This window comes from Trichoderma gamsii (genome assembly GCF_001481775.2).
Source record: "Trichoderma gamsii strain T6085 chromosome Unknown Scaffold_5.2, whole genome shotgun sequence".
Classification (NCBI taxonomy): Eukaryota; Fungi; Ascomycota; class Sordariomycetes; order Hypocreales; family Hypocreaceae; genus Trichoderma; species Trichoderma gamsii.
The window spans coordinates 949,200-974,172 of record NW_020171342.1 but is presented as its reverse complement, the minus strand read 5'-3'; the positions used below and the strand labels follow the sequence as shown (position 1 = coordinate 974,172).

General features: G+C 50.9%; 5 protein-coding genes across 5 annotated transcripts; 4 read left to right on the top strand and 1 right to left on the bottom strand.

Annotated features, from left to right (window-relative positions):
- Positions 1-326: 326 nt before the first annotated feature.
- Positions 327-1,740, bottom strand: TGAM01_v202213 (transcription factor IWS1; the record flags this gene model as incomplete). Its single annotated transcript, XM_018800428.1, has 3 exons — positions 327-597; positions 680-1,158; positions 1,225-1,740. The coding sequence occupies 3 exons, from the start codon at positions 1,738-1,740 to the stop codon at positions 327-329; spliced, it is 1,266 nt and encodes a 421-aa protein (XP_018666570.1).
- A 599-nt stretch (positions 1,741-2,339) lies between these two features.
- On the top strand, positions 2,340-4,013 carry TGAM01_v202212 (hypothetical protein; the record flags this gene model as incomplete). The annotated part of the gene is made up of 3 exons (XM_018800427.1): positions 2,340-2,448; positions 2,545-3,572; positions 3,633-4,013. The coding sequence occupies 3 exons, from the start codon at positions 2,340-2,342 to the stop codon at positions 4,011-4,013; spliced, it is 1,518 nt and encodes a 505-aa protein (XP_018666569.1).
- Positions 4,014-8,335: 4,322 nt separating this feature from the next.
- TGAM01_v202211 (hypothetical protein) lies at positions 8,336-10,963 on the top strand (the record flags this gene model as incomplete). Its single annotated transcript, XM_018800426.1, has 4 exons — positions 8,336-8,808; positions 9,125-9,201; positions 9,582-9,887; positions 9,966-10,963. The coding sequence occupies 4 exons, from the start codon at positions 8,336-8,338 to the stop codon at positions 10,961-10,963; spliced, it is 1,854 nt and encodes a 617-aa protein (XP_018666568.1).
- Positions 10,964-15,352: 4,389 nt separating this feature from the next.
- On the top strand, positions 15,353-15,577 carry TGAM01_v202210 (hypothetical protein; the record flags this gene model as incomplete). Its single annotated transcript, XM_024548950.1, has 1 exon — positions 15,353-15,577. One exon carries the CDS (start codon positions 15,353-15,355, stop codon positions 15,575-15,577), a length of 225 nt encoding a protein of 74 aa, XP_024406353.1.
- A 4,270-nt stretch (positions 15,578-19,847) lies between these two features.
- TGAM01_v202209 (hypothetical protein) lies at positions 19,848-21,956 on the top strand (the record flags this gene model as incomplete). The annotated part of the gene is made up of 1 exon (XM_018800424.2): positions 19,848-21,956. The coding sequence occupies one exon, from the start codon at positions 19,848-19,850 to the stop codon at positions 21,954-21,956; it is 2,109 nt and encodes a 702-aa protein (XP_018666566.2).
- Between the last annotated feature and the right edge of the window lie 3,017 nt (positions 21,957-24,973).

The window sequence follows — 24,973 nt, the reverse complement described above, 5'->3', positions numbered from 1 at the left end:
TAAAGAGGGCAGCACTTAATTAGATTTCATCTCGAGCAAGAGTATTTGCAGCAAATTAAAGGTATTCATTCGAATTATACTTCTTTTTAAACCATTGTCATATGACCATTCTTGCATTTAGTATTGTGTTTCCCCCCTTTAAGCTCCTAAAAACGCCAGTCTCCCTCAGACGAATCTTGGGCCTTCTCCCTGAAATTAAAAAAAAAAAACATATGTATAGAAAATGCACTCCCAAGCCGGCACATAACATAACGCAGTCGATTAGTTCTGAGTTGATGCCATAATGTGTGATGCGTTGTACGGGTTGAAAAAAGTCAATAGGCTCTCTAAGCCGCCTTCTTCTTCTTCTGCGTCATTCTCCGGAAAGCTTCCATTCCTCCAGCACCGAGGGGTCGGTGGTTTTGGCTCTTGTTGCCATCGAATGTGCTCACAGGAGCAATTGTGTAGCTTGCAGGGAGGTTGACCATACGAGCCTGGTTGCCGCCACGGACAGGGGCAAGGAATCGTTCACGCTCAGCATCTGCAGCAGACTGTGCGGGCCGCTCAGAGAGAGTGAACTGAGAGCCTTGTTTGCGGCGTTGGGCCATTTTGGCAGCTCTGAATCATCCATCGTGTTAGCCAACAGTCATATAGGGAGAAAATAACATGTGGTAAAATAGGGGTAGTGACAGATACGTACTCATAATCAAACTCGCGAGTCTCGATATGGCGTTTCTTGTAATCATCAGTCCGCTTGAGAATCGGACGGCTCCATTCTCCCAGCAGCCTCTCGGCCATTCGCTTGATGCTAGGCTCGGGTTTCTTGCTCCTCGTATAGAAGAGCACCACCTTGCCGATGCCACTGCTTAGCAGAGTCTCCTTTTCGATATTCAGACGCGTCAGAGCGGTGAAGATGTCTCGCTGGATGTTGTAGGCCGGCAGTGAGCCGTCGTTGAGCGGCTCCAGGAAGAACTTGACGTGCTGTAGGAAGTTGGTATCCGGATCGAGCACCGCATGTTGGACGTTGTTGCGATTCAGAATGCCAGCGACTTCGGGGAGCAGCTTCAGCTTGTGCAGGGCAGGCTGTCCAGATTCACGAGCGCTGTTGTCTGCCTGACAAGCACGCTCCATCTGAACCTTGAGTGCAGCCAGCTGTTCGTCAATCTCGTCTTCGAGATCCTAGTGGGTGAAAATTAGCGTCTACAGCTACATCGACCTCCTTCTCAAAATGCGACAAAGACGTACAATTTCATCCTTTCTCCGGCGCTTGGGAGCCGCTCCACGGGTCTTTAGCGCCGCATCCAGACGTCGGTCGATTTCTCGATTCGCCCGCTGCTCTTCGGTGAGGTTCTCGTCGTTTGCTCCGTCGTCCTGGGGCGATGTCGGCTTGGCTCGGGGGCGCCTCTCGGCCTCTGCTCGCTTCCTCCTCGGCTTCTTTTCAGCCTCGCCGCTGGAGACATCCTGCATGGACGCATCCTCCTCTCGGTCCCGTCGCTTCTCGCGGCGAGTCCCTCGCGGCTTCTTGGCTGCCTTTTCTCCTTCCGCTCGCGTGCGCTTGCTAGCCTTTAGCGTACGGGCAATGTCCTCGTCAATCTCGACAGGTCGATCCTCGATGTTTGCGGTCTCGGGGTCATAATCTTCAAATTGATTCTCGTCGATTTCGGACAGGAGGTCGGACTCGCGGTCGGAGTCTGCGTCGGCGACCTCATCCAGGAATTCTTGTTCCTGGCCATCGTCGACGGGCGAACCCTGGTCAGACATGATGGAAGCTGAAATTTGGTGTACAAGGACGATGGCGCAGCTGGAAGTGAAATGTGTGGGGATGAATCTGGAATTCTGCTAATGGCAATTTACTTCTTTTTGCGGCAGCAACAACTGAAAGTTAGGCTGCGAATGATAGAGGAGTGAAACAATCTTCAGATCGGAGAAAAGGTCCATTCCTGCGGTTGCCTTTGAGACGCAGCCACCGCGTTGCTGACATAAGCAGTTGACTGCGAATTTGGGTTTAAACGGCCTCAGGCAACAACGCCGCTGGTCTTTTTTTCTGGTTTGTTTACTTGGCGCAAGCACTAAGAGCCGGTTGCCACTGTGACGATATGCCGATAGATTGTGGATAAGCAAAAGAGCTCGAGGTGACTAAAAGAAGCCCATGCCCACCCTTGACAGCGCGGATCGGCTTATCTGTGCATGAATGTGACAGCACAGCGGAAGTTTGCACTTTGATCCAGACGATGCGATTACGACTCGCTCGTCTGAAGTCGCAGAAACACGCAGAAATACGCCATCGCCATCGCCATCGCCACCGCCATAACTATCGCCCTTACCAGCTATAACGCTGTAACAAAAAGACATCCGCGGCCATGGAGCGCCGCACGTTTGAGGCTCCCATGGAGTGGGAATACCAGAACACGGGGCCTATCGATCTGACGAGCCCATTTGCGCAGGTGGCCAAGAAGCGATCAGACAATTGTTAGTACCCCTTGCTCTGTTGGCTCGAGTATCGTATAGCTGTTGCGACCATGACGATCATGATATGATTATAGCTAACATGAATCAAACGTGCAGTATTTAGCAGTTCGTCGCCCGTCAAGTCAGCTGCTGCGAGCGGCTCGTTGTCAGCCTTTGGAACGCCGTCATCGAAGCCGCCCACGAAATCCTTCTTCACCCCCCAGCTCGCTCCCAAGGTCGTTGCGCCGCCGTTCCGAAACCCAGCATTCACCACGCCGAGAAAGATGGACGAGTCCTTCTCCTCCTTTACCACCGTCGCCGAAGATAGCCCAGACGTAGCCGAAGCTTCAGCAGCTTCAGCGCTTTCAGTACTGCCCAACGACACTTTTGAATCAGAGAACTCGAGCGATGTGACGACCAGCACCATCACGACACCCACCAAGATCGACAAGGCCTCTCGCTACAACAGGGGGTCGCCTCGAAAGTATGCAGCCGGCAGAGGGGAGATTCGGCCAGCCAGCAGAGAGTCCCCTCGTAAGGACATGCAGGTGCTAAGGAAGAGGAAGCGCCATAACCACGACAAGGATGTTAGCAGCGTGATCCGACACATGCCACCGGATTGGGAGGGGGATGCCTCGGACGCAGAAACGAGCGTGGCGTCGTATGGAGGCATGCCATTGGGCGCAAATGCGCCGCTGCCTCATCCATCATCATCACAGCAGCGCCAACAGCAGCAGCATGGCCCGAAACGCGAGAGCTGGTTTGTCTCTGCGCTGGGCACAATGGACCGATATCCAGGAGCTCCCGACCACATCTATCGATGGCTGCAGCTGGGGCTCAACTGCTTCATTATTGGTGTTGTTCTGTTCTTTGGCTGGAGCGTTGTTGACGCAGTTCGATCAGACATCCGCAACGCCAACGAGATGGCGCGGATGGAAATCATGAGCCGGATCTCAGAGTGCCAGAACCACTACATCAGCAACGGGTGCACCAAGAATGACCGGCCAGCGTTGATTGAACTGTGTGCCGAGTGGTACGACTGCATGACGCAGGATTCAGACGCCATTATGCGCGTCAAAGTCACAATCAAACAGGTGGCCGATGTCATTAACGAGTTTGCGGATGCAATGAATCTCAAGGCCTGGGTAAGCATGAATCAAAGTCAAGTCAATACTATATACCCTCTTGCTAACTGATTATACCAGCTCTTGTTTGGCGCCATTGCCATCTTCGTCATCTTTGCCAACATCATGATTGGATGGGGACGATCCAAGATCCAGCCAGGACCAGCACATCCGCCCGCCTACTCTCACGGTCCTGTAATGGGATCAGATATCACACCGGCGCAATTCAGACAGCGCTTTGAGACTCCCGGGACACATTTTGAGACCCCTGGGACTCACTTTACTACTCCCAGGTCACAGCGATATGCATTCATAGAAGAAGACACCGATTTTGACATGTCAACTCCCAAGGCTCTAGGGCCAGGTTTTAGGTATACACCGGTAGGGCGTCGCAGCCCCGTCAAAGGGGACTGGGCGGCAAGTTCAATGAGTTACCACCGGAGCCCCCAACGGGGATATTAGAAGACGAAAAACAAATTGACGAATGGGTATTTGCATTTTGGTTAGTGTACACTAAGGAAAATTGGTAACTTGCATGTTTCATGGTATGGAATGGACGGAATGGAAATGTCTTTTATGCGGCGTTGGTAGGAGAGGTGTGGACAGTTATGGGGTATTCGGCATTAGGGCGGCACATCTGGTCTACGGCAAAAACAGCTTGAATGAATTATTAGTGAACACTTGGTAGGAATTGTCATTCACAGCGTGTGATGCGCTAGCAATACACTGAGGTATACGAGCGATCTTTTTTGTTTCCCGTTTATACAATTTTAGGGAAAACAACTTGCTCTCGCTCTTTGCAACTAGGCCAAGTAGAATAAATGGTTTATTCCCGAGATGAAAGCTATAATGAGAGTAAGTATTTGGCTATACTAATAATTATAGGAGTTATCGGACACTGAGATCGCTAATGTCCTAAAGAGGAAGCTTTTTACAGTAGCCCCAGTACAATCGCTCGCGTTGGCGCTACTCGGCAGTACGCAGCGGCAACCTCCATGGCACCACCGGCTAGGGCCAACACGCGGCTGATATCAGGTACCAGTTGGTAGAGCGCGGTTCCCGATGACCTCATTGAACCATCATGGCCACAGCGAGCATGAGTAAATCTAACACAATTGCTGGCCACTTTTCGAACTAGTTTTTCCAGTAGTAACTACTAAATTTTAATACGTAATTTAAAGAGCTTACGATAAGAGAATTGGAAGCCTGAAGCTGAAATCTGCACACCGAGAAAGAGATTTAAAAAAAAAAAAAAAAAAAAAAAAGAACAAAAAGCAAAGCAAACCAATTTAATATCCCGTCTTGCGCATCGACTGACTGGGCTCTCCACTATAATTTGGGGGCCGCTGCAACAGCACTTTCGGCTAAGCTCCCACGCGCGCTGCAGCGAGGCCTATCACAGCGCCAAGTCCAGGGCTCTATCGCCTGCATGAGCTCCTGTAATATTGATTTTCTGGACAAGGCTACCAATCGCAGCGAGACATGTAGCACTGCAGTTTATCTCTGTACGCGGAAATGCGGCCGCGATCCAATCGAGGGCATCGCCTCCAGGCCTTTCTCTTTTTTTCCTTTTGAATCCTTCTGTTTCACAATAAATTACTATTTCAGGTAGAAATACTGGCATTCATTCTGATTTCGGGCATCTATCTGCCTGTTTGCGTTCAGCCACCATCAGCTCTAAGCTTTTGGCTGACGGCACGACAGCAGCTGCTTTTTTTGTCAGGCGATTCTCGGTTTGATACCCATGGACATATCGGCTGAAGTCGCTGTATCAGGCCCCCGAGTTTTAGTGGGCGAATAGCGCCAACGGCTAGCCAGCCTACAGCTCTAGCGGCTGAGTCTGACGTGCTGCGAGCCCACTGGAGCTGGTGCCGGCCCCGCCATTTGGCGATGCTCTACAGCAGCTTTCCGTCACTACCACCGCAATTTGGACAGTCCATAGTATCAAATTCATGGTAGCCTGACCTTGTCTCCTCCAACCTCGATCCATAATTTTCTTCCTCTTCTCTTCTCCCTTCAGCCTCGAGACCTCTTTCCCACCGATGCCTCCGCCACCTCGGCTTCGTCCCCGACATTAAAGCCGTCTCTTGTCGCGATTCAGACCTCCGATCATCCCTTCTCAGCTCCCTCCCTGCATTGCCAGGCCCGTGGAGCTCCCCCCCGCAGCATGTCTTTCATCCCACGAGGCTGCAGCTACCGCAACTCAAGCCTTGGAACCGCGCTGGTTCCCCATCGCTGAAATAGCAGCCGCCTCCTGTCCTGTTCCATCCTTTGCCCAAGCCGGGGGGGACTCGATTCGATTCTGCGTCTTCTCGCGCGCGCGTCTGGGCATTTCCCAGTCAGAAGCGACTCGGCAGCCTCGTGTCGATGGAGGAGGATTTGGGCACGCCTTCGGGCCAGAGCCAGCCCAGCACCAGCGCGGGCACTGGGAGCGGCACAACGCCGCAGTCGCAGGGCCCTCCAGCGTCGAGTGCGCTGCTGCAGCTGTCGAAGCGCAGGCGAGGCTTGGGGGTTGTGACTCCCAATGCCTGCACGGAATGTCGCAAGAAGCGTGCCAAGGTGAGCTCGTTGTGTTGGATGCAGCCTCTCCCGCAGCCTTGTGAACCGAGCTTGGGAGACACTTCTTTTCCTTCGCTCACTGTTCTTTTTACATGACTGTGGAAGAGATTGGGCTGCACAAGTTCAAGGAACAATCAGTGTGCTAACGCGTTTTCATAGTGTGACGGACAGAAACCTTGCGGCCGTTGCAAGGTCCAGAAGGACGTGGAATGCGTCTACGAGATACCCGTGCGCCAGTCAAAAGAACACCTGCGCAATGAAATCGAAAATCTGCGCCTGCGGCAGCGGTCCAGCGAACAGGTCTTTGCCGCTCTGATACGGCCGCAGCTATGGGAGGAAGTGCTGGCGCGTCTTCGCGGCGGCCAGAGTGTGGAGAGCATCTCCGACTGGCTTACAGGTCTTCCACCGGGCGGACCAACTCCAAGCTCAGTATATGCGCACGCCGGCCCTCATATGGGCGGTGTTGCCGGTGGCAGCCATGAAATGTCTTCGTTGCAGCCTTTTGGCGATGCTTCCGGCGCTTCTTTGCAGTCAATAACCCTGGCGGTCAGTGCTCGAGGCGGATCGCTGCAGATGCCTGGTTTGAGCGGCGAGCTGGGAGGAGCCCCAGCCAGTCCCTGGCACTTTTCGTCGCAAAGCCAGGCCACCTCTACCAGGAGCGGCTCTCATCCAGATCTGATGAACTGGGCTGCCGAGCCCGGGCCGCCACAGACACGAGTCGGCTCTTGGGCCGAGACGATGCAGGCTGACAACCTACCCGATGGCATCCAGCGGTTCCGGGGGCTCGAGCAGGTACTATCGCCGCTTGATGAGCCGAAGCCTCCGCCGGGGTCCTGGACCAGCATCACCAACGATGTGAACTTGGTCCAGCATTTGCTGGCGCTGTACTTTTGCTGGGAATACCCAACCTTTGCGTCCCTCAGCAAGGAACACTTTCTCCGCGATTTCCAGGACGGAAGACACCGATACTGCTCGCCAATCTTGGTCAATGCGTTGCTGGCCCTTGGCTGTCGATTCTCCACACAGCCCATGACCAGAGCCAACCCCAATGACCCATACTCTTCTGGGGACCACTTCTTCAAGGAGAGCCAACGGCTCTTCAACGAGGAAATCGACCATCACTCCTTGACAACCATCCAGGCCCTGGGTATCATGTCGATTCGCGAAGCGAGCTGCGGCCGTGACTCTGAGAGCTGGTACTATGCTGGCCAAAGCATACGGCTGGCTCTTGAGATGGGCCTGCACCGCATTCATGACGAAGACGACGAAGACGAGCTTGCTGTTCAGGCTGCGACCTTTTGGGGGGCCTTTGCATTGGATCAGTGAGTCTAATAATCTAACACCTTTCCTATATATTTTCTAGGAGCTTGAACAGGCTCCGATTTGAGAGAGAAATCACAAATGATAATATGACAAATGACAATATCTAACCTGCTGCTCCCTCCAGTGCATGGTCCCTGGCCACTGGTTCGCTGCCGCAGTGCTCCTCCTTCCCTCATCTACCGCCCAAACCCGCCATCATCGACGACATTGAAGCGTCTCTATGGGTACCGTATACCGACGACGGTGAGGACCGAACGACTACTTTTGGGGTTGATTTACAAGGGCTGCCTACTAACAAATCCGAAGGCGCCCCACTACAGCGGTCGTGCGAGCAGCCGTCCAACGTGCGGTCAGTATACAAGTGCTTTTGCGAGCTGAGTGAGCTCGTCCACCAGTCCCTCTACGTCCTCCATTCCCCAGGAAGGCCCCTTACTGCCCGGGACCTCTTGAACATTTATACGCAGTACCTGAACTGGTACGACCGGATACCCGAAGTGTTGAGGCTGGGGCATAACTTTACCCCGGCCGTCTTATTTGCGCAGTGAGTACAACATATCGAGTTTGGGATTTTTTCCCCTTTCTCCCTCCTCTCTCTTGTCTCCGTCACAGTTTCTATCTCTCCCTCTTTTTTTTTCCCCCTTCCTAAACCTCCATTTTGTCCTTTTACAAGTTGTCGATGCTAACGTGATGATGAAATGAAAAGCATGTACTACCACTTTGCCATACTCCTTCTTTTCAGACCCTTGATCAAGCTACGCATCATTGGATCCAAGGTGTCGCCTCGAGACGTCTGCTCGCAAGCTGCCGACGCCATTCAAGGCTTATTAACATCATATTCTCAACTATATACACTAAAGAGAACGCCATCTTTTGTCCCATACTTTGTTTTGACATCCGCTATTATGCACCTTGCCATAGGCGCTACCGGAGTCGACGCCGACGAGGCCGCAACAAATGAAGAGAGGATGAAAAAGGCGGCCAAGATCAATCCGCGCGTGAAGGATGCCCTCAACCAGGGCATCGCGGATCTCACAGAGATGGCGCCGTGTCATCACTTTGCCGAGCAGGCGCTGAACATTCTACGCTTCCTAGCAAAAAAATGGAATATCGAGGTCAATGTTGACGGTGACAAAATGCCGCCAGAGGACGCCGACAACTTGGTTAGGCCCTACACGAGCAGCCTCAACTTTTTCGCACCCAATGTTCGAGAGGGCGATTACATGTGCGGCTTTGGGCCCACCCCAGAGATTGTGGAAACGTTGCGGGCGGCTGACACGAAGAGGGCGGCAGAGACAGCAGAGAATCCGCTCTTTTGGCCTTTTCCAATGCAGGGAAGACCGATGCTGCCTATGGGGCAAGAGTTGGAGGATGCAGGGTTTGCCAAATTGTAGCGATGCCTTGGGGGCTCTTTTTGCCTCCCTTTACCCGATACCATTCTAACTTTTTCTTTTTTCCCTCCATGAGCCATTGAACTGTTGGAAATACATATTGGGCCATACATGACGGGTAGGATATCAGGGTGTCTACGTAAACGAGTGATGCGCCTCACGGACGCGGAAGGGCTAGAATAGCATTCTTGGATAATTTTGTAATTAATTCGGCCGTGGAATTTTGTATATAAGGAAATTAGGTGAACTATGGCCTGTTGATATTCTACTTGTTTGATTTTGTAGTGTAAAAATCGTGAGTAGATTGGAAACTTTTGTGCACGGCAATATCCCTCCAGAGGTAGGCCTTGATGCCAGCAATATTTGCCATGACACATTAGGTATGTATTGATTTATTTTTTTGTTTCTCTTATTGCAATACCTATTCAATAGTAAATTTGATTATTCAGTTTCATTAAACAAGTTGGTCTTGAATTATTGTTTTTCCTTATAATCGGAATGTTCGTAGCCAAATGCAGGGTAGGAAAGCCGGCGTTGCGCAGCCACAGCCGGCCGCGGCATGCGCCACAAAGGGGCGTTACCTCGGCTTCCACTGAAAGCGTCATTCTCAATCTCTCGTGCCGCAGCAGCTGAAATCCGAGCTTTGACAACAACGACGACAAAAAACAACAAAACCGCTGTCGCCATCGCCATCGCCATCTCGACATGGTGCCTGGCCATATCTCGCAGGCACAATAGGCGACGCGCGATACATTTACAGCGAGATTGACAACAAATCCTTCGCGGAAAGGGCGCGAAATACGGGAGATACGACCAGATATTGAGGAGAGGAGACGGCAGAGAGGCGCAAATTACGAGCGGAAAGACGAGCGTCGGGCAGCAGATGCAATGGCGTCGAATCCAACGAAGCCGGCGACGAATCGGCCGCAGCGGCGCGTGACGGCTGGCCAGATTCTGTCGATGCCGCCGAAATGGCTGAGCATGTACGACGACTTCATCACCAAGAATGCGGGCCAGGTGTCGCAAATTGAGAGCGCGCTGAGGAGCCTGACATATATCATTCCCGGTTGGTGGCCCCAATCTTCACTTTTGTGTGTGCATACAACAAGAACGCGAGCTAACCGCTGAAATTCAAACACGCCAGGCCGCTTCCGCGATGCCGAGATTGCATCCGAGTCCATCCACTCGGGCGTCCAGCTGCTGTCGCTCTACCACGACGGCATCCTCTCTCAGGCCGTCTCGAAGCTGCCGACGCCGCCGATCCGGTCGGCACATGCGCGCTACACGCGATACTGGACGCAGAAGAGCAAGACGTACCGCCGCATCGCCATGGTGCTGCAGATGGTCGTCTACACGGAGCTGCTGTGCGAGATGAGCGCCAAGCGGCGCGGCGGCGAAAAGGGCCGGTGGAACGTGATTGTCCTGCTCGAGGGCATCAAGGCCTTTTGCCGCCTGATCCTGCTGCGCGTCACGCGGTCGCGGCCGCTGGTGACGCCGGTGCTGCCGGAGCGCGAGCCGATCCCGGAGGACGACGCCGACGCCGACGACGACGACCTGGTGACGGCGCGCAGCGAGAGCGAGCTGATGGACGAGACGTCGCCCAACGGGTCGGCGATTCTGCTCAGCAGCCCGCAGAAGACGGCGTACGAAAAGGAGTGGACGATGCCGCGGACGGGCATGAGCCTGCCCTCGCTGCCGAATCCTGGCGACATCAGCACGTACTTGCTGGGCCGGGTCCTGACGGCGGACGACATCAAGCCGGCCAACAAGCTGCTCAACACGCTGCAGGGCGGCGGCCAGTTTGCCGAGATGCTGCACATCCTGACGCCGCTCATCTACGCCGTGGCGCTGGCCCGCACGCGCAACAAGAAGTCGTGGACGCCGTGGCTGGTGGGCGTGAGCGTGGAATACGCGGCGCGGCAGCTGAGGCAGCGCAGCCTGCGGACGTCTGCGCTGGAGCGCGACGAGTGGAACAAGCGCGGCTGGGCGATGATCTGGTGGGCGATGAGGGGCGCCTTCTACGAGAATGTGACAAAGGGGGCGGTGAGCGGGATGACGAGACGGATGCCGGGCTTTATTGCGGGCATTTTGGAGGATTACGAGTATTTGTGGGAGAATTACTATTTTAGCACGAGTGCTTGAGCTTGATTCGTGCTTGATTCGGCTTGCTTTGGCTTGCTTTGGCTTGCTTTGAGGCGTGCTTGATCTGAACTTGCTTCGAGATGAGAGCTTGGTCGATATACAGCACGAATACTTGACTTGGCTGATATTACGACCATTTACGAAGAGCGTACATGGTTTGGTTCGAGAACTCAGCCATGATCAGCCAGCCGGATCAGCCGTGATTTGGTGGCGTTTCTTCTTTCATATGTTATACTATCTATATATCCAGGTGGTGCCTCTTTATTTTTTGGTGCTACTTGTGCGACATTATTTGGCGAGATACTATTTACTTTTCTATTACTTCTGTTACTACGTTATACAGAGTAGTATCTTTGTGTTACAATCAGGGAGTTGAGAGCGGACTGGGCTGAGAGTTGGATTGTTCTGGACTTTGGGATTCAAGTTCAAGAGAAGGAGAGCTGAAACTGAAGCGAGACTTGACGCGGAAGTAGAAGCTGGATACGGAATGGCAACTGCTCGGACTTGTCAGTATAGAAAGGGACAGAGGGCGGCTATAATACAAAACAGGCATGATAATGGAATGATTGGAAAGCATTTACATGCCATATCACTATGTCCTTGTCCAATGTCTTGATGCCTCGGCAAGAGCGGAGATTTCGAGTGGAGCGCGGGAAAAGAGAGAGATATCAATCAGACAGGGTCTCGCATCACAGATGTGCGTAGCATGATTGATTGCGATGCGTTGTTTTTACTTGACGAACGGAATAATAGCTGGAAAGAAACGTGCTACTATATACGACATGGTGGCGATTTCTCTTTTCTACTGCAAAGTCCGAGACACCCCTGGTTTCTTTGCCGGACCGAGATGATGCAGAACCTCTTTGGGGAGGAAGATGGTAAAAGAGCCTGGCATTTGTCATGTAGGCAAGGGTGTTGTCTGCTTATTGTTGAGCGAAGTGACGGTTGAGAACTCTGTTGCTATTCTTTTGTCTTTTGGCAAGTCTATTCATATTGTAGAATATGGTGTTTGCTGGGAGGATTCACTGCGGAATTAGAGGGGATTGATGGGAACGGGATTGGTTGAGGCAAAGCCCATTGCTGCTCGTTTGATTGTGTATTGAGATATCTGTTGGTTTCTTTTGTATAACGCGTTGAATCGGCCGGAATGCAGAAGCATTGTCTCCAGCTGTCTTCTTTCTTTGTCATTGTTTGTTCCCACCAAAACTTGTACTATTATCCAATTCATGCATTCGCGTCTATTCATTTGCCTGGCTCAATCTGGGATTTAGGAGGCGGCTGTGCCTATGTCGAACAAACATCTGACAGCAATCAATAGCTGGATGGCTACAACTTCCACTATTGGCATGACATGGGAAGCTGAAAGCTGAAAAAAGAGCGATCCATGTGACGTGACGTGACGTGACGAGTTGTCAGGGATTCAACCCTTAGACTTTTGCTCTCTACAATGGTACTTTTACAAGTACTGTTAGTATACAAATCTTAATAAATTGCGAACCCTTGCTTCTTTGCTTTACTATCTAATTTTTCTGCTGGCATCATGGGTCGAGGAATGATGCGCAATCATGTGGCTTTCAGGGATTGATTGCTTGTCTCGCTCGTAGATCGCCGACCATCGTCATGGCGCATTGACTAATATCGAGCCCTCATTTCCTTCTCCGTATTTGCTGCGCAGGGTCTTTGTGGAGAGGAGAGCAATTAGAAGAGGAAAGATTATAGCAGCATGAATGAGTGAAAAAAAAGGGCAAATCGAGGGACGGTCCCCGACGGCAAGTGGATCTATGATATTCATGCTGGATAAATATGGAAATCAAGGCGTTCTTGTCTACTATTTTGAGAGCTGTCTTTGTGGCGGAGGCGTTTGGAAACGAAACGCATAGTGTGTTTCACTAGGCGTGAGGAAATGACTATACGGCTGCTTAGTGATGTTTAGTCGTCCGACTATCTGCTTGTAAGTAGTATGAAGAGATCCGGTCTCCGTTTAGTCTGGGATAAAAAAAAAATGGAAATGGATATGACGAGTGTATCATGTTCGTCCTGAAAAGAAGCTAGAGATTGAGATACGATGTACTAGCATCCACAGCTTCTGTCATTATCGCAATCGAGGGGCAAAGATGAAAAAGAGGGCACAGACGCTGTTTCGAGGCCTGAGCTCCGTAATTAGTGGCAAGAAATGACAAGGAGCTCGCAACATTGACAGGGGATTCCCTTCTATCGAAATAAACACAATCCTAGATGGAAGGAAAGAAAGAAAGAAGAAAAAAAAAGTGAGAGAACCGAGGGAAACGTGGCCGGGTAGCAGCCCGGTGGAGAGAGGCCGAGATAAGAGAAGGGGAAATTATTCAATCTAGAAAGCCACGTTTTTTTGTTCGCGGACTGGAGTCTAGGCCGGGAGAATCGAGAAAATGACATGTGAGGAAGGGTAAATGTAACGCTCTTTGTCTTTGTTTACTTTACATGTATGTGAGTTTATGTGGGAGGTGGGAATGCGTGTAAGACGCATATTTTGTTTTGTTCCTGTCTGTGCGTGCGTGGCGTTGTAGATGAGCTTCCTGATGCGTCCAAAGCTGTGCAGGATGTACTGTAAAAGTTTGAGCATTGTTTGTGGAGTAAATGAGACCCTGTCTATTCTAGAAAAGTAAGGCAGCAGCATCGGGAGCAAATAACCGAAAGGATCCTTTTCTTACTCGAACGGAAAACGGGGAAAAAAAAAAGCTAACAAGATGTCACTGTCTTGCCACTGAGCCAGATGAAGACGCCGGGTTCGCTTAATCTATTTCTGACACAGCCGGGGGGTCAAGGCATGGGGGACTGAGATTCTGTTTGCTTCTCTTTTTTCTTCGATACGGAGTATTGTACAGTAATGGATTATTAAAGGGCTCTTGAACTGAATACGCTGCGAGGCTGTGCAGATGCGATACGACTCCTGTGATGTTGGCGGTTTTGACTGTGATTGCAGTACCGTTTGCACGGAAGTTGAGGTTTTTCTGGTTAGTATTCCGAAGTTGACGGGAAAGTTCAAACATTGGTAATTGATACCCACTAACTTGGTAAGCAGTCTGTAGAGGCAAAGAGCGAAAGAGGTGCTCAAACTGTCCATTGGGTATGATGTACTTGCAGAAACACCTCAAAGTAAAAGTCTAGCAGATCATATAATTGCGTCTAGTAATCACAAAGACCGTGCTTGTAGCTTAACGGAAGCCAAATGGTGCTAGTAGATGGCAGATCATAATACGGAGTACTCCGAGCGAGCATTTGCCCGTATTCTCCAAAGCCAGGGGTGGGCACCAGCTTCTCTCGGCTGCCGTTTATGACGCGCGCGCAAGAAGAGATCAAATCTAGCTTAGGAGCCGGGGATTGTGCAAGTACAGTAGTAGAAAGAGACTCTTTCGAAGGTTGCTACTAGACAACTAGGCAGTGGTACTATCAGCACTTTTCACGGCCTGTGTTTCAAACTCATTGCTGCTATTCCCAATGGGCTGGGACCTGCTCGCGATGCTGCTGCCGATTACTCTCGCACTAACGCAATCGCCTGTAGCTCCGAGCTCAGCCGCAGCTCAAGTGTTTCAAGGCCATGCTTTTTGCTTGCTTGGCGCGGGCTTCTCCATCGATCTGCAACAGACGCTGCAGTCTACGAGTTTACCTTTTCCCGTGTCTGGTGTCTATGTCTCTGTGATTGCGCGACTTATTTTGGTGCCTGGACCAGCGTGTGCCTGTGCCTGTGCCTGGTGCCCCTGGCCATGTGCTCATCTTTTACCTTTTTGCTATTCCTCTTCTTCTTAGCTAAAAACGATGCTAAAAGGCATTAGGGCGTGGTACGGTTGCAGTCGTTGGGCAAAAAGTGAGACATGATGAGACACAAAGCAAGCGTGAGTGTGTGTTGCCGCTGCATTAGTGGCGTGAAGATCACAGCAGAGGAAGATCAGAGCAAAAAGGAAGATCACGATGAGAGAGGAGATTGTCAGTTTAGGTAGGCAGTGATCGCCGCGCGGGAATATGGAACAAAAATTATCAGTTAGCCAAGAAGCGTCCAATCAGACAGACTGGATGCTGTGAGATGACGAGATTTTTCTTTCTTTTTGTTCGTTTTTTTTTTTCCCATCTCATTCTAATTACGCTGTGAAATGTAGAGTGAGACATTGACTCAGTCTAAGAAGATCACGAGCTTGAGACGTGCTTCACACACCCCTTTTCTTTGGACAAGCTTTGTTTTGTTTACTTGCAAATTGGAACAGGCAATTGACGAGGAAAATAAAAAGCCGGTAAGCCAAAAAAGAATCGAAACCGGGGCAAGAAACCGTTACGATACAGGGAAGCCCGGGCTTACGAGTAGTGCTACTTCTTCTACCTGGAAGGCATGTACAGTACCCAAGCAGGACTCCAGATGAGATGCATATGAGCATCGATCACGGCCCATCGACTAGGAAGGAAGAAATCTTAAGCTGCTGGCGCTTCTTCGTCTTCGCTCCCGGGACGGAGAAGCCTTCCGAAAGCCCAGCGTCTCCTCTTTCACCCAACCCCATGGAAAGTATCCCAAAAAAAAGCGCTGTTCCTTTTTTCTTTTTTTTTTGCGCGGGTACGAGCCAAGAAAGACAAGGGACAAGGGGGGGTTAAGATGCAGGCTGTTCCTTTTTGTTCTGAAATTTCAATTGTTTGCTTTTTGGGGGGGGCCACCCACTGACAGAAAAAGAGCGACCAGGGGTTGAGATGTTGTCATTGGCACGAAGCGAAGCTTTTAGTAGCGTTTTTAGTGCCAATTAGTAATTGTTCTTGTCCTTGTGCTGTATTTGCAATAAAGGCCAGTCCATGGCTAAAAGAGAGAGACGAGAGACACTTTCATGGGTTATCCCTGCCATACAGAGGCCATTCCCACCCACACACACTTTTATCTCTCTCTCTTTCTGCCCCCCCCCCCCAGGCCAAGGCTTGAGCAAATCAAGGGCCCCTGAGCTAAAAAAGAAGGGCCAGAGGGAAGGGAAGAAAAACGTGTATCACCCACCCCTTCACCATGCGGACCAGTCACAGCTCGTTGTCGTGCATCTTTTCAGCAGGACAAGGTTTCTCGAGGTCCCGGGATAGTCGCCGAAGTGTGGAAGAGAGAGCAGGACAAAAAAAAAAAACGACAGATTACTTTTTTTGCAAGTGCAGCAGCTGCATGCATATACAACACGCGTATATATTGGCTTTTTGCGAATGAGGGCCGTGATACGCCGGGCTATTTTGTAATGTTACTTACTTGAGCATGCTTTCTAACGGTGTATCTGCCAGAGACGCCCTTGAGTGACAGCTCGAGAAGAAGCAAGACTGTCGGCGTACTGTACATTTGATACTACTGCAAAGTACCTTACAAGTGCCTGTAGTTGAACATGCACACAAAGACAAAAAAGGATCGCCGGCTTGTCCATCCCAGAGCCGCTAAACAGGGGCGCACGGATTGCCATTTGCCATGGCGAAGTGTCGCTGGCAACACGGGAGAAGAGGAGCCCCATCCATCCATCCATAGATAGTCAAAAACCGATGGAAAGGGACACAAAGGAAGAAAGAAAAAGAGTGGGCATACCATCGTCATCGCTCAGGTTGTTATTTTCTTTCTTTCTTTGTCTGACGGCACGGCACTTGTACGCGTTTAAAACGCCCTGTGGCGTGTTCCAGATAGTAGATGTCGATGCTTGTCGATTTTCTGTCCGCGGGTCTCTGAGACACGTTAACGAAGACGAGGCGAGAAGGCTTGCCTCGAATTACACAGACACAGCGTTACCGAGCGCAGGGAGAGAAATAGCGAGCTGGAGGTGGCTACTATCGATCCCCGAATTCTGCGTGGCGTCGTGGCACAAACTCATCAGGGCACGTTTTCTGCGTAGCACCAAGTCTCATCTCGCCGTGTCTCTTCTCTCGTCTCTTTTCTCTTTTGCTGCCTCTTATTCGCAGACGCAGGGCTGCGCTGGCAGTGATCCATCATACAGTAGCCGCGCTTTTTGCTTTCGACCCAGAGACCGATCTCCTCTAAGGACGTACTTTACTGTCCTTGCTCCCAGCCCAGCCTCTTTTTTAGTTTAATAAACCCCCGGGTCCAAGCACCTACTAAACTAAGGCACACACACACACACGCACGTTTTGCCATACAAACAAACGCAAAAAAGAAAGCGATGGATGAGCTGCGAGGAACTTGAAGCCTTAGCCCACGTTGGGATCTAGTGCAACGCCGGTCCATCTTGTTAGCGGCTCTCCCTCTCCTCTGGATGTCCGCTTGATACCGCGCCTTGCCTGGAAGAGCAGTCGCAAGAGCAAAAAAGAGAGCTCAGCTGCTTTCTTAGTTTGCATTGCTCTGGTGGAGAGGGCAGCTCTCTTAGCACCGGGACAAGGCGGACTGGGGCCTGGCCTTGACGCAATGGCAGACTATTACTGAGATGGTGCCTGTATTAGCTCTGGAGTAGCATTACTCTTTGCGCTCTATTTTTAATTTGACCGTCATTTTATTGATTTTGGTCTTGTTTTTTACTTGCCCTTAGCGGCGTTGTGCTTGGGCTTGGGTTTGGGGGCCTGTTTGCTGTTTTTTTTCAGCTCTTCCTTTTTGCCCCAAATGACTCCGCCGGAGCCTTGCGTGGGCTCCCCGGCTTCTGTCGCCTTTTCTAATAGACGTGCAAAGCAAGCAATAATGTACTCGAAGGATGCCTCATCGTGTTCAGCTCGTGGTTCAGCTCGCATTTTGCTGCCACTCCGAGTCCCGTAGCAGCAGTAGCAGCAGCAGCAGCATCGGCTCTTTGTCTTGTCCTCCTTTCCGATGAAATGTGGTTTTGTCGACTTCTCTTCTTCCCTCTTCCCTCGCCATCCCTGCTCCATCGGGCTGTACTGCAATAATACCAAAATATATTAATGGCCGACATCATCCAAATGCGACCCGTGTCGTCGCGATTGGCCGGCAGGGAGGTACACGGTACGGCGGCCTCTGCGCTGATTTCTGCTCTCATCGCCCGTAGCTGGTACAAGACAGGCACACACACTCTCCAGACTATCAACCCTGTCTCTTTCTTGTTGCTGCTTGCAAATTATCCAGCCCAAGCCCAAAGCAAAGCAAAGCCCAGCCTAGGCCTCTCCAAAATCCATATCCATATTAATCACGTCCAGCCCGCTAATCCCTTCAGGGCCTTTTGATTGCACGCATTCTCCACGCCGCGAGACATGGTTGCTGTAACTCCGTGCGTACCTGTACCTGTGCCTGTATCTGTGCCTGTGCTCAAATCGCTGACTGCTCTCTCACTGCTCATCGTCTCTAGATCCCATGTCCAGTCCATCCTCGTACATGGGTACCATTAGATAGATGCATACAAACTGTATGTAGGCATATGCACCATTTGCTTTTTGCTGCTGCTTGGGAAGCAATCCAATCCAATCCAATCCAATCCAGCTAGAGCTAGGCATTCTTGCTTGACCCTGCCCATCCTCTTTTCTTCCTTCTCTCTTTCATTCAATATCTTCCCCGGCCCATTCTTATCTCTGATTCTCCGCCAGTTCCGTCTCCATCTAACTCTCTCTTCTCTCTCTCTTCCTCCCACGCTCTCGCTCTTTTCCTATTACACACAACGTTATTATACCCACCACAGACAGCATCCACCTAGCACTAAGCAGCACAGTATAGCATCGTATCGCATCGGTATCGTACCACTACGGGGGTACTGCTATAGCCACTGCTACTGCTACTGCTATTACATGCCCAGGTGGTCTTGCTGCTATCATTGATACATACTACTACTTCTTCCTACTCTACCTGCTACTGCTACTCGAATATTAGTCGTAGCACTTAGTGCCTGTGTACTACTAGTAGCTGGCGCTACTTCTAGCACGCTCTCACCATCATTATCATTCATTGTTTGGCACTCCTCCCCTAAAGGCCTGGGTCCCCGGCGTTGGCGCGCCTTAGGTCCCCGACCCAAAAGCTACCTCGTCCCGCCGTACCCTCCACACCCCGAAGCAACCTCGCATCTACAAGGCCCGCGAGTACTTATCTTTGGCAACCTTCCGACTAGCCTCGATTCTGCTGCCGCCACTCTATTTGCTACGCAGCAGCCCCTTCGTCACTCAACCCGAGCCCGCTGCTGCTTGCCTCTGGATATTGTTTGATTTGATTATCTCTGCGTCCATCGTATTCCCACTCGCCTAAATCCTAATCCTGCTGCCGTCTCCAGCAAACAGCGGCGCTAAGCACCTCGAATAAGGGCCCGGCCGGAGCCTTTTCCTGCCTGCTGGGATCGTCTCGCACGTGTCGGCAGTACCTGGACCGCAAGTACCGGCACCGTCCATCGGCTGGGGCGCGCAACCACGCTTGGCTGTACCTGGTCTGTACCTCGAGTCTCTGCTTCGGACGGTTCCTTTCCTTCCTTCTCTTCCCTCCCGCAGCCACAGCCGCTCTTTCCCATTGTCTGCTCTCACGCAATTCTTTTTGCGCTCTTCTTTACTTTGCCTCTTTTTCCCTCCTTTAATCCCGTTATCCTTATCCTGCCTCTTCTTCTTCTTCTTCTCTCCTCTGCGCTGCGCTTTTGTACCGACATCCTCTCGCTCTTTTTGAACTTTTTTGATTGTTTATTCTTCCTTCCATTCGTTTTATCGCTTCCCCGACTCTCGCTACCGCATTCGTTCCTGTTCAATCCGTCCGCTGCGGCCAAAAACATACACACACCTGAGCAGCGCTCTATTTGCCTGTCTCAGTTCCCGGCGCTCGACTCCGAATACAACACCCAATTTACATCGCCACTCGTTACATACCATAGCTGCGCAACAGAAAAGGGGAGAAGAAGAATAAAAAAAAGAAGTAGAAATCAAAGAGGGGAAAAAGGACAACAAGAGGAGGGATATCGCCAGCGTCAGATGTGAGAGGCGCTCTCTCGCAATGGATCTCACGGTTCAGTCTCACCAGCTCCAGCTGAGCCAGCCTCAGCAGAATTCGCATACTCATCCTCCACAGTCTCAGATGATGTCTCAGTTCTCGCAGCCTCACATGCAGCAGCAGCAGCAGCAGCAGCAGCAGCAACAACAACAGCAGCATCTTCAACAATTACAACAACAACAACAGCAGCAGCAACAGCAGCAACATCTTCAAAACCTACAACAACAACAACAACTACAACAACAACAACTACAACAACACCAACAGCAGCAGCAACAGCAGCAGCAACAGCAGCAGCAGCAACAGGTCGAATCGCCCAGCGCCCAAAACGTCCTCGTCGAGGCCCGCAAGAACCTCCAGGTCCTCATCGACTTCGGCCTCTCCAAAGACCTGCTCCATCAATGGGTCGACCAGAACCTCGCCCCGTCCGCCTCGCCGCCCGCCGCTGCAGCCACCCCCATCCCGTCGCCGCTGCTGTCTCACCCGGCCTCGTCCCCCTCGCATCAGCATCAGCACCTGCAGTCGCCCCAGGCCTCGGTCCTCGCTCCGCCGCCGTCGGTCTCGTCCGCCGTCCTCAGCTCGCCCGTCGCGTCTCTCTCCACCTCGTCCGCGGCCACGTCGCCGATTCCCATCTCCAGCTCGACCACGGCGCCGTCTCCCGGAACCGGTGCGCCGCCCTCCATCGCCATCATCAAGACGGAGCCGTCGTCCTTTGCCGATGATGTGACCCGCGCCTGGGCCGCCGTCAACGTCAATGGCCTGCCTCCGCAACAGGCCCCTGCCGGCCAGCTCCAGCAGGTCTCTCGGATCGCTCCCGCGGGTGCTCCTGGCGTCGTGAAGTCAGACCCTTCCGCCTTCATCTCGCCGTCCATGTCGTATCTCAACCACCGGCCTCGAATCTCCGTGTCCTCCACCAGCTCAGGATCCTCTGGCCACGCCTCGCTGTGGTCCGTCAACTCCGCACGGTCATCCATGTCGTGGGCATCGGCCTCGTCTCGATCGCTGCCCATGACGCCTTCTCCCTCCTCGGCCAACAAGACAAACATCTACTGGTGCACCTCGTGTGAGACGAGTTTCAAGCGCAAGTACGACTGGAAGCGTCACGAAGACGAGTTCCACGAGCGCTGGAGGAAGTATCCCTGCCCCGAGCCTGGCTGCAACCGCAGCTTCTGGGGCTCCAACTCGTTCAACCAGCATCACAAGCAGTGCCACGGCTGCAAGACCTGTCCCCACGCCGAAAAGGTGGTTAGATTCCTCCGCAAGCGCAAGTACTGGGCCTGTGGCTTCTGCTCTGCCCTGCATCCTGCCCGCGAGCGTCACGTTGAGCATGTGGCCCGCCATTTCGAGTCTGGCCTGGGCAAGGCTGAATGGATGCACTCTCGCGTCATCTACGGTCTGCTGCATCAGCCGCTCATCCACAATGCCTGGGACGCCATGGTGACGGGCAAGCAGGCCGAGTTTGGCGGACGCCGTCCCCAGTTCAGTTGGCATCCCAGCAAGACGGGGCGTGCGCAGGGATTCCTGGAGAAGGAGAATCCGGGCCAGCTCCAGGATCTGCTCGAGTTCTTCTCTGGCGACGAAAGCGAGGCCCAGTGGATCGTGGGAATTGCCTTTGACCTGTCCGACATGGCCTTTTCAAACAACCAACCGTCACCGCAGCCGCAGTTTGCTCCCACGAGCAATGCCATGGTTCCTCCATCTGGCTACCCACAACAGCAGGCAGACGCTCGCATGTCCTTTGCTACACCATTGCCATCGCAGACACCGCAGCAGATGCTCGCTTCTCCTTCTGGCGCACCAAACGCCTTCAACTCGACACCGTACCGAAATCCCTCTGCCTTTGTTCCGTCTCAAGCATTCCCTTCAGGACAGCAGCAGCCTTCTCACCTTGATAAGCGCGAGCTGCCGCCTGTTCCCCAAGGTTCAAATGCCCCCATGACAGAGGGCATGATGGACTTTGAATATTCCGCCAATCCCGTCATCTTCGAAGACTGGGAGAGCATCGCCAGCTCAACCTTTTTAGACACCTCAGCCCACCAACAGCAGCAGCAACCTGACCAAACTGCTGGCTGGGGCATGGGTCCGTTCTATAGCGATCCGAATGTCAATTGATCGAGGCAAGCCTTGGTCAAGACAAAGAAAAAAGAAATCAAAACGCCACAAAAAAACCATCACGCTCTCTTATTAATTTACTACCAATCACCGGTACTACTATCGTTGTCATTTTTATTGCAGTCTGCTGTTAGCATCGATTGTTTTGCACGTCGACGTTGCATCAAAATATTTCCTTAATCTCACTTGCGCTTTTGCCCCATGTACTATTATCACTACTCAGCGCTATCCAGCGAACGTTTTTCCTTTGCATGTCATTGTCAGTCTCTTATTATCATCTGCTTAACGGGCATCGAACACCGCGCTTCGAGCATCGAAATGTCCGCAACCTCAAGGCAACAGCACCTGCTTTTTTATGCATTGCCTTGGTTAATAATGATAATATCAAAATCCTACACCGTTTGTTCTTCTCTACGAATGAAAAACGCTGGGCGTACATTTAGCCGCCACCTGATTTGAGAAGCTTGTTCTCTGTTACAGCCTCAATCTACAACATCAAAATTTCCTTATTGTTATGTGTGTCTTCTATATAGTATCTTACATCGCGGAATCCACCCCGAGGAGGGAGGAGTTGGAGGTTTAATCTATCGAGATGGATTTCTAATGGTCTTGTTATCTGATCTCGGACTTGGGAAGCTTGCAGAGCTAGTTTCTTGTTTTTTCCTTTCATCTTTTGTCATTGGAAATGCTCGGGATCATATACATATATGCGTGCGGATGAAAAAGGGAGGATTTTGGATTACTCGATTGCTGTTTGTCTTGCGTCGTTTTTGCCCTGTTTCTGTTTTGCTTTTGTTATCTTGTTCCTAGCAGTTTAATCGGCCAATGTATACAGGTATGAGGGGATGGAATCTGCAATAGGACTGGTATATGTATGTAGGTTAGTGGAGCGTATAGACGGATAAATGATGATATTCTTGGTTGTTCAGATTCGATCCGATGGGGACTTTACCCTGATGGAGTGATTGCTTACCTACCCAAGCGTATGATGTAGTTAGAACTCTCATGTACCTGGGCATCTTCAGAAGCGAGTCTGCTTTCTTTCATTAGAATCTGCTAGTCTCCCCATGTGATGCATGACTCCGATGCCGCTTTGTTCTGCCACTCTTTTCTGTCACTAGACAATCGAAGAATGGTGATTCAGATGACTGGATTCCCCCTACGAACGACACGAACAAAAGGGAAGATAGTCACAAGATCACGTTAATGAACACTCACGAGATGTCCTCGCATTTTTTTTCTTTGTCCAATGCAGAGTAGACTGCAGCGAGCGAGCTGTTCAAATTAGCGCAATCTATACCTTTGATCGATACTCTTGGTTGTTCAGATTTTGACTTGAAAGAGACTATATTGTTCATGTGATGACTGAGCAGTGCTTTGCTGGTCAGTCCATGCTGATATTGCTTAAGCGGATTTATCTCTTTAACCCAAGTATCTCTACGGACCACACATGCTTTTACGGATGAACAAAAAGGAATTCATTGACGGTCGCAAGATCATCATGATGGATAGCTAGTATTTTTATCCTTTTGTCAGAAGGCAAGAATAGACTGCAGCGAGCCAGTTGTTCAGATTAGCGCCTTGTACCCCTTATGCCTTGCCATTTCTCGTGTGTGGATTCTAGTCTCTGAGGGTGTTCAACAAGCAAGTGGGAGGAATAGAGGTTGTTGTTCAGCGACGAATTCACTGCGAACAGCAGATTTAATGTCTTGATCAAAGTGAGTGAAGTTTTTTAGTCGTATCTTAGGGCTATAAAAACTATGGCCATTTTCTATAGATTCGCTTGGGATCCTATCACCGACCGTAGAAAGCAGAGTTGAGTATAAGGGATTTGCTACCTTGCTTTCTATGCACACACACACACATACTATCTCTCTCTGTCTATAACCTTTATACGTATCTGAAATGATCTTGAGGAAATCTATCTTTAATTGGGCTCGACGCGGATCGCATCCACCTGAGCAAAGCGGGGGAACCTCTCGCAACGAAACTAAACCTGAAAAATTGATCGATATACTCGAAAACACACCTGCTAACAAAATACGAAAGACACTCATAGAATATATAAGAGAAGGAAATGATGACAGGTCTGATTACTTTCAATGGGAAGGTATGAAAGAAGGTGAACGGATCATTTTTGAGAGCCTATTTGAGGATTATGCGACGCTCGTAACCCGATGGGATAAAAAGAAATGGGCAAAGAAGTTTCAAGAGGAGCGTAAAAGGTTTTGGGATGAGGGGTCTGGAAGCAGGTGGAAGATTGGCTCTAACCCTGACCATGATGAGTTGCCGATTCATAATAAAGTGGTCTAGTACTTTGCTCAAACATTAAAGAGCGAACAGAAAGAACAAAGGGTTGTTGTCAAGTGACTGCTAAATCATATGGAAGTAGAAAAAAAGAGACATCGTGATCAAAGAGATGAGTTCTATTTAGTCGTGTTTTACCAATATAAACCTGTGACTATTTCCCGTATATTAAGTTGGTGCATCATCGCGGATGTTTAGAAGCAGACAAGATCCTTACCTATCACCTTGAGTTGCCACACAGACAGACACCCGGACAGAAACACATATACACACACATTCTCATCACGTTTATACGCATCCAAAATGGGCTGTGTCTCCTCTAAAGTCGAGACTCCTATCGAAACTGAAGAACAACGTGAGTTACGTCAATTGGTAGAAAAGGGTCGCGACGGATTGCGCGAACACCTACTGGGATGGATCAAAGCCAAGAAAGAATTTGAACGCCATCTTTCACAAAAACACATGAGCAACGCTGAGCGGAGTGTATTCTTCGACCTATTCCTTACATATCGGAGCTCTCGAGTGTCAAAGCCATGGGCTGAAGAATGGGATGAGAAGTACAAAGGGGCATGGGACAGTCTATGGGAGACTGGGTCTGGATTGAAGTGGCGTCACGGAAAGACTGGCCGGGACTCTGAGGAACTTTTTAAATTGACGAATATAGGGTCTAATGTAAGTTTGACAAATTTTTGAGCAGTCTGGGCCCTTTG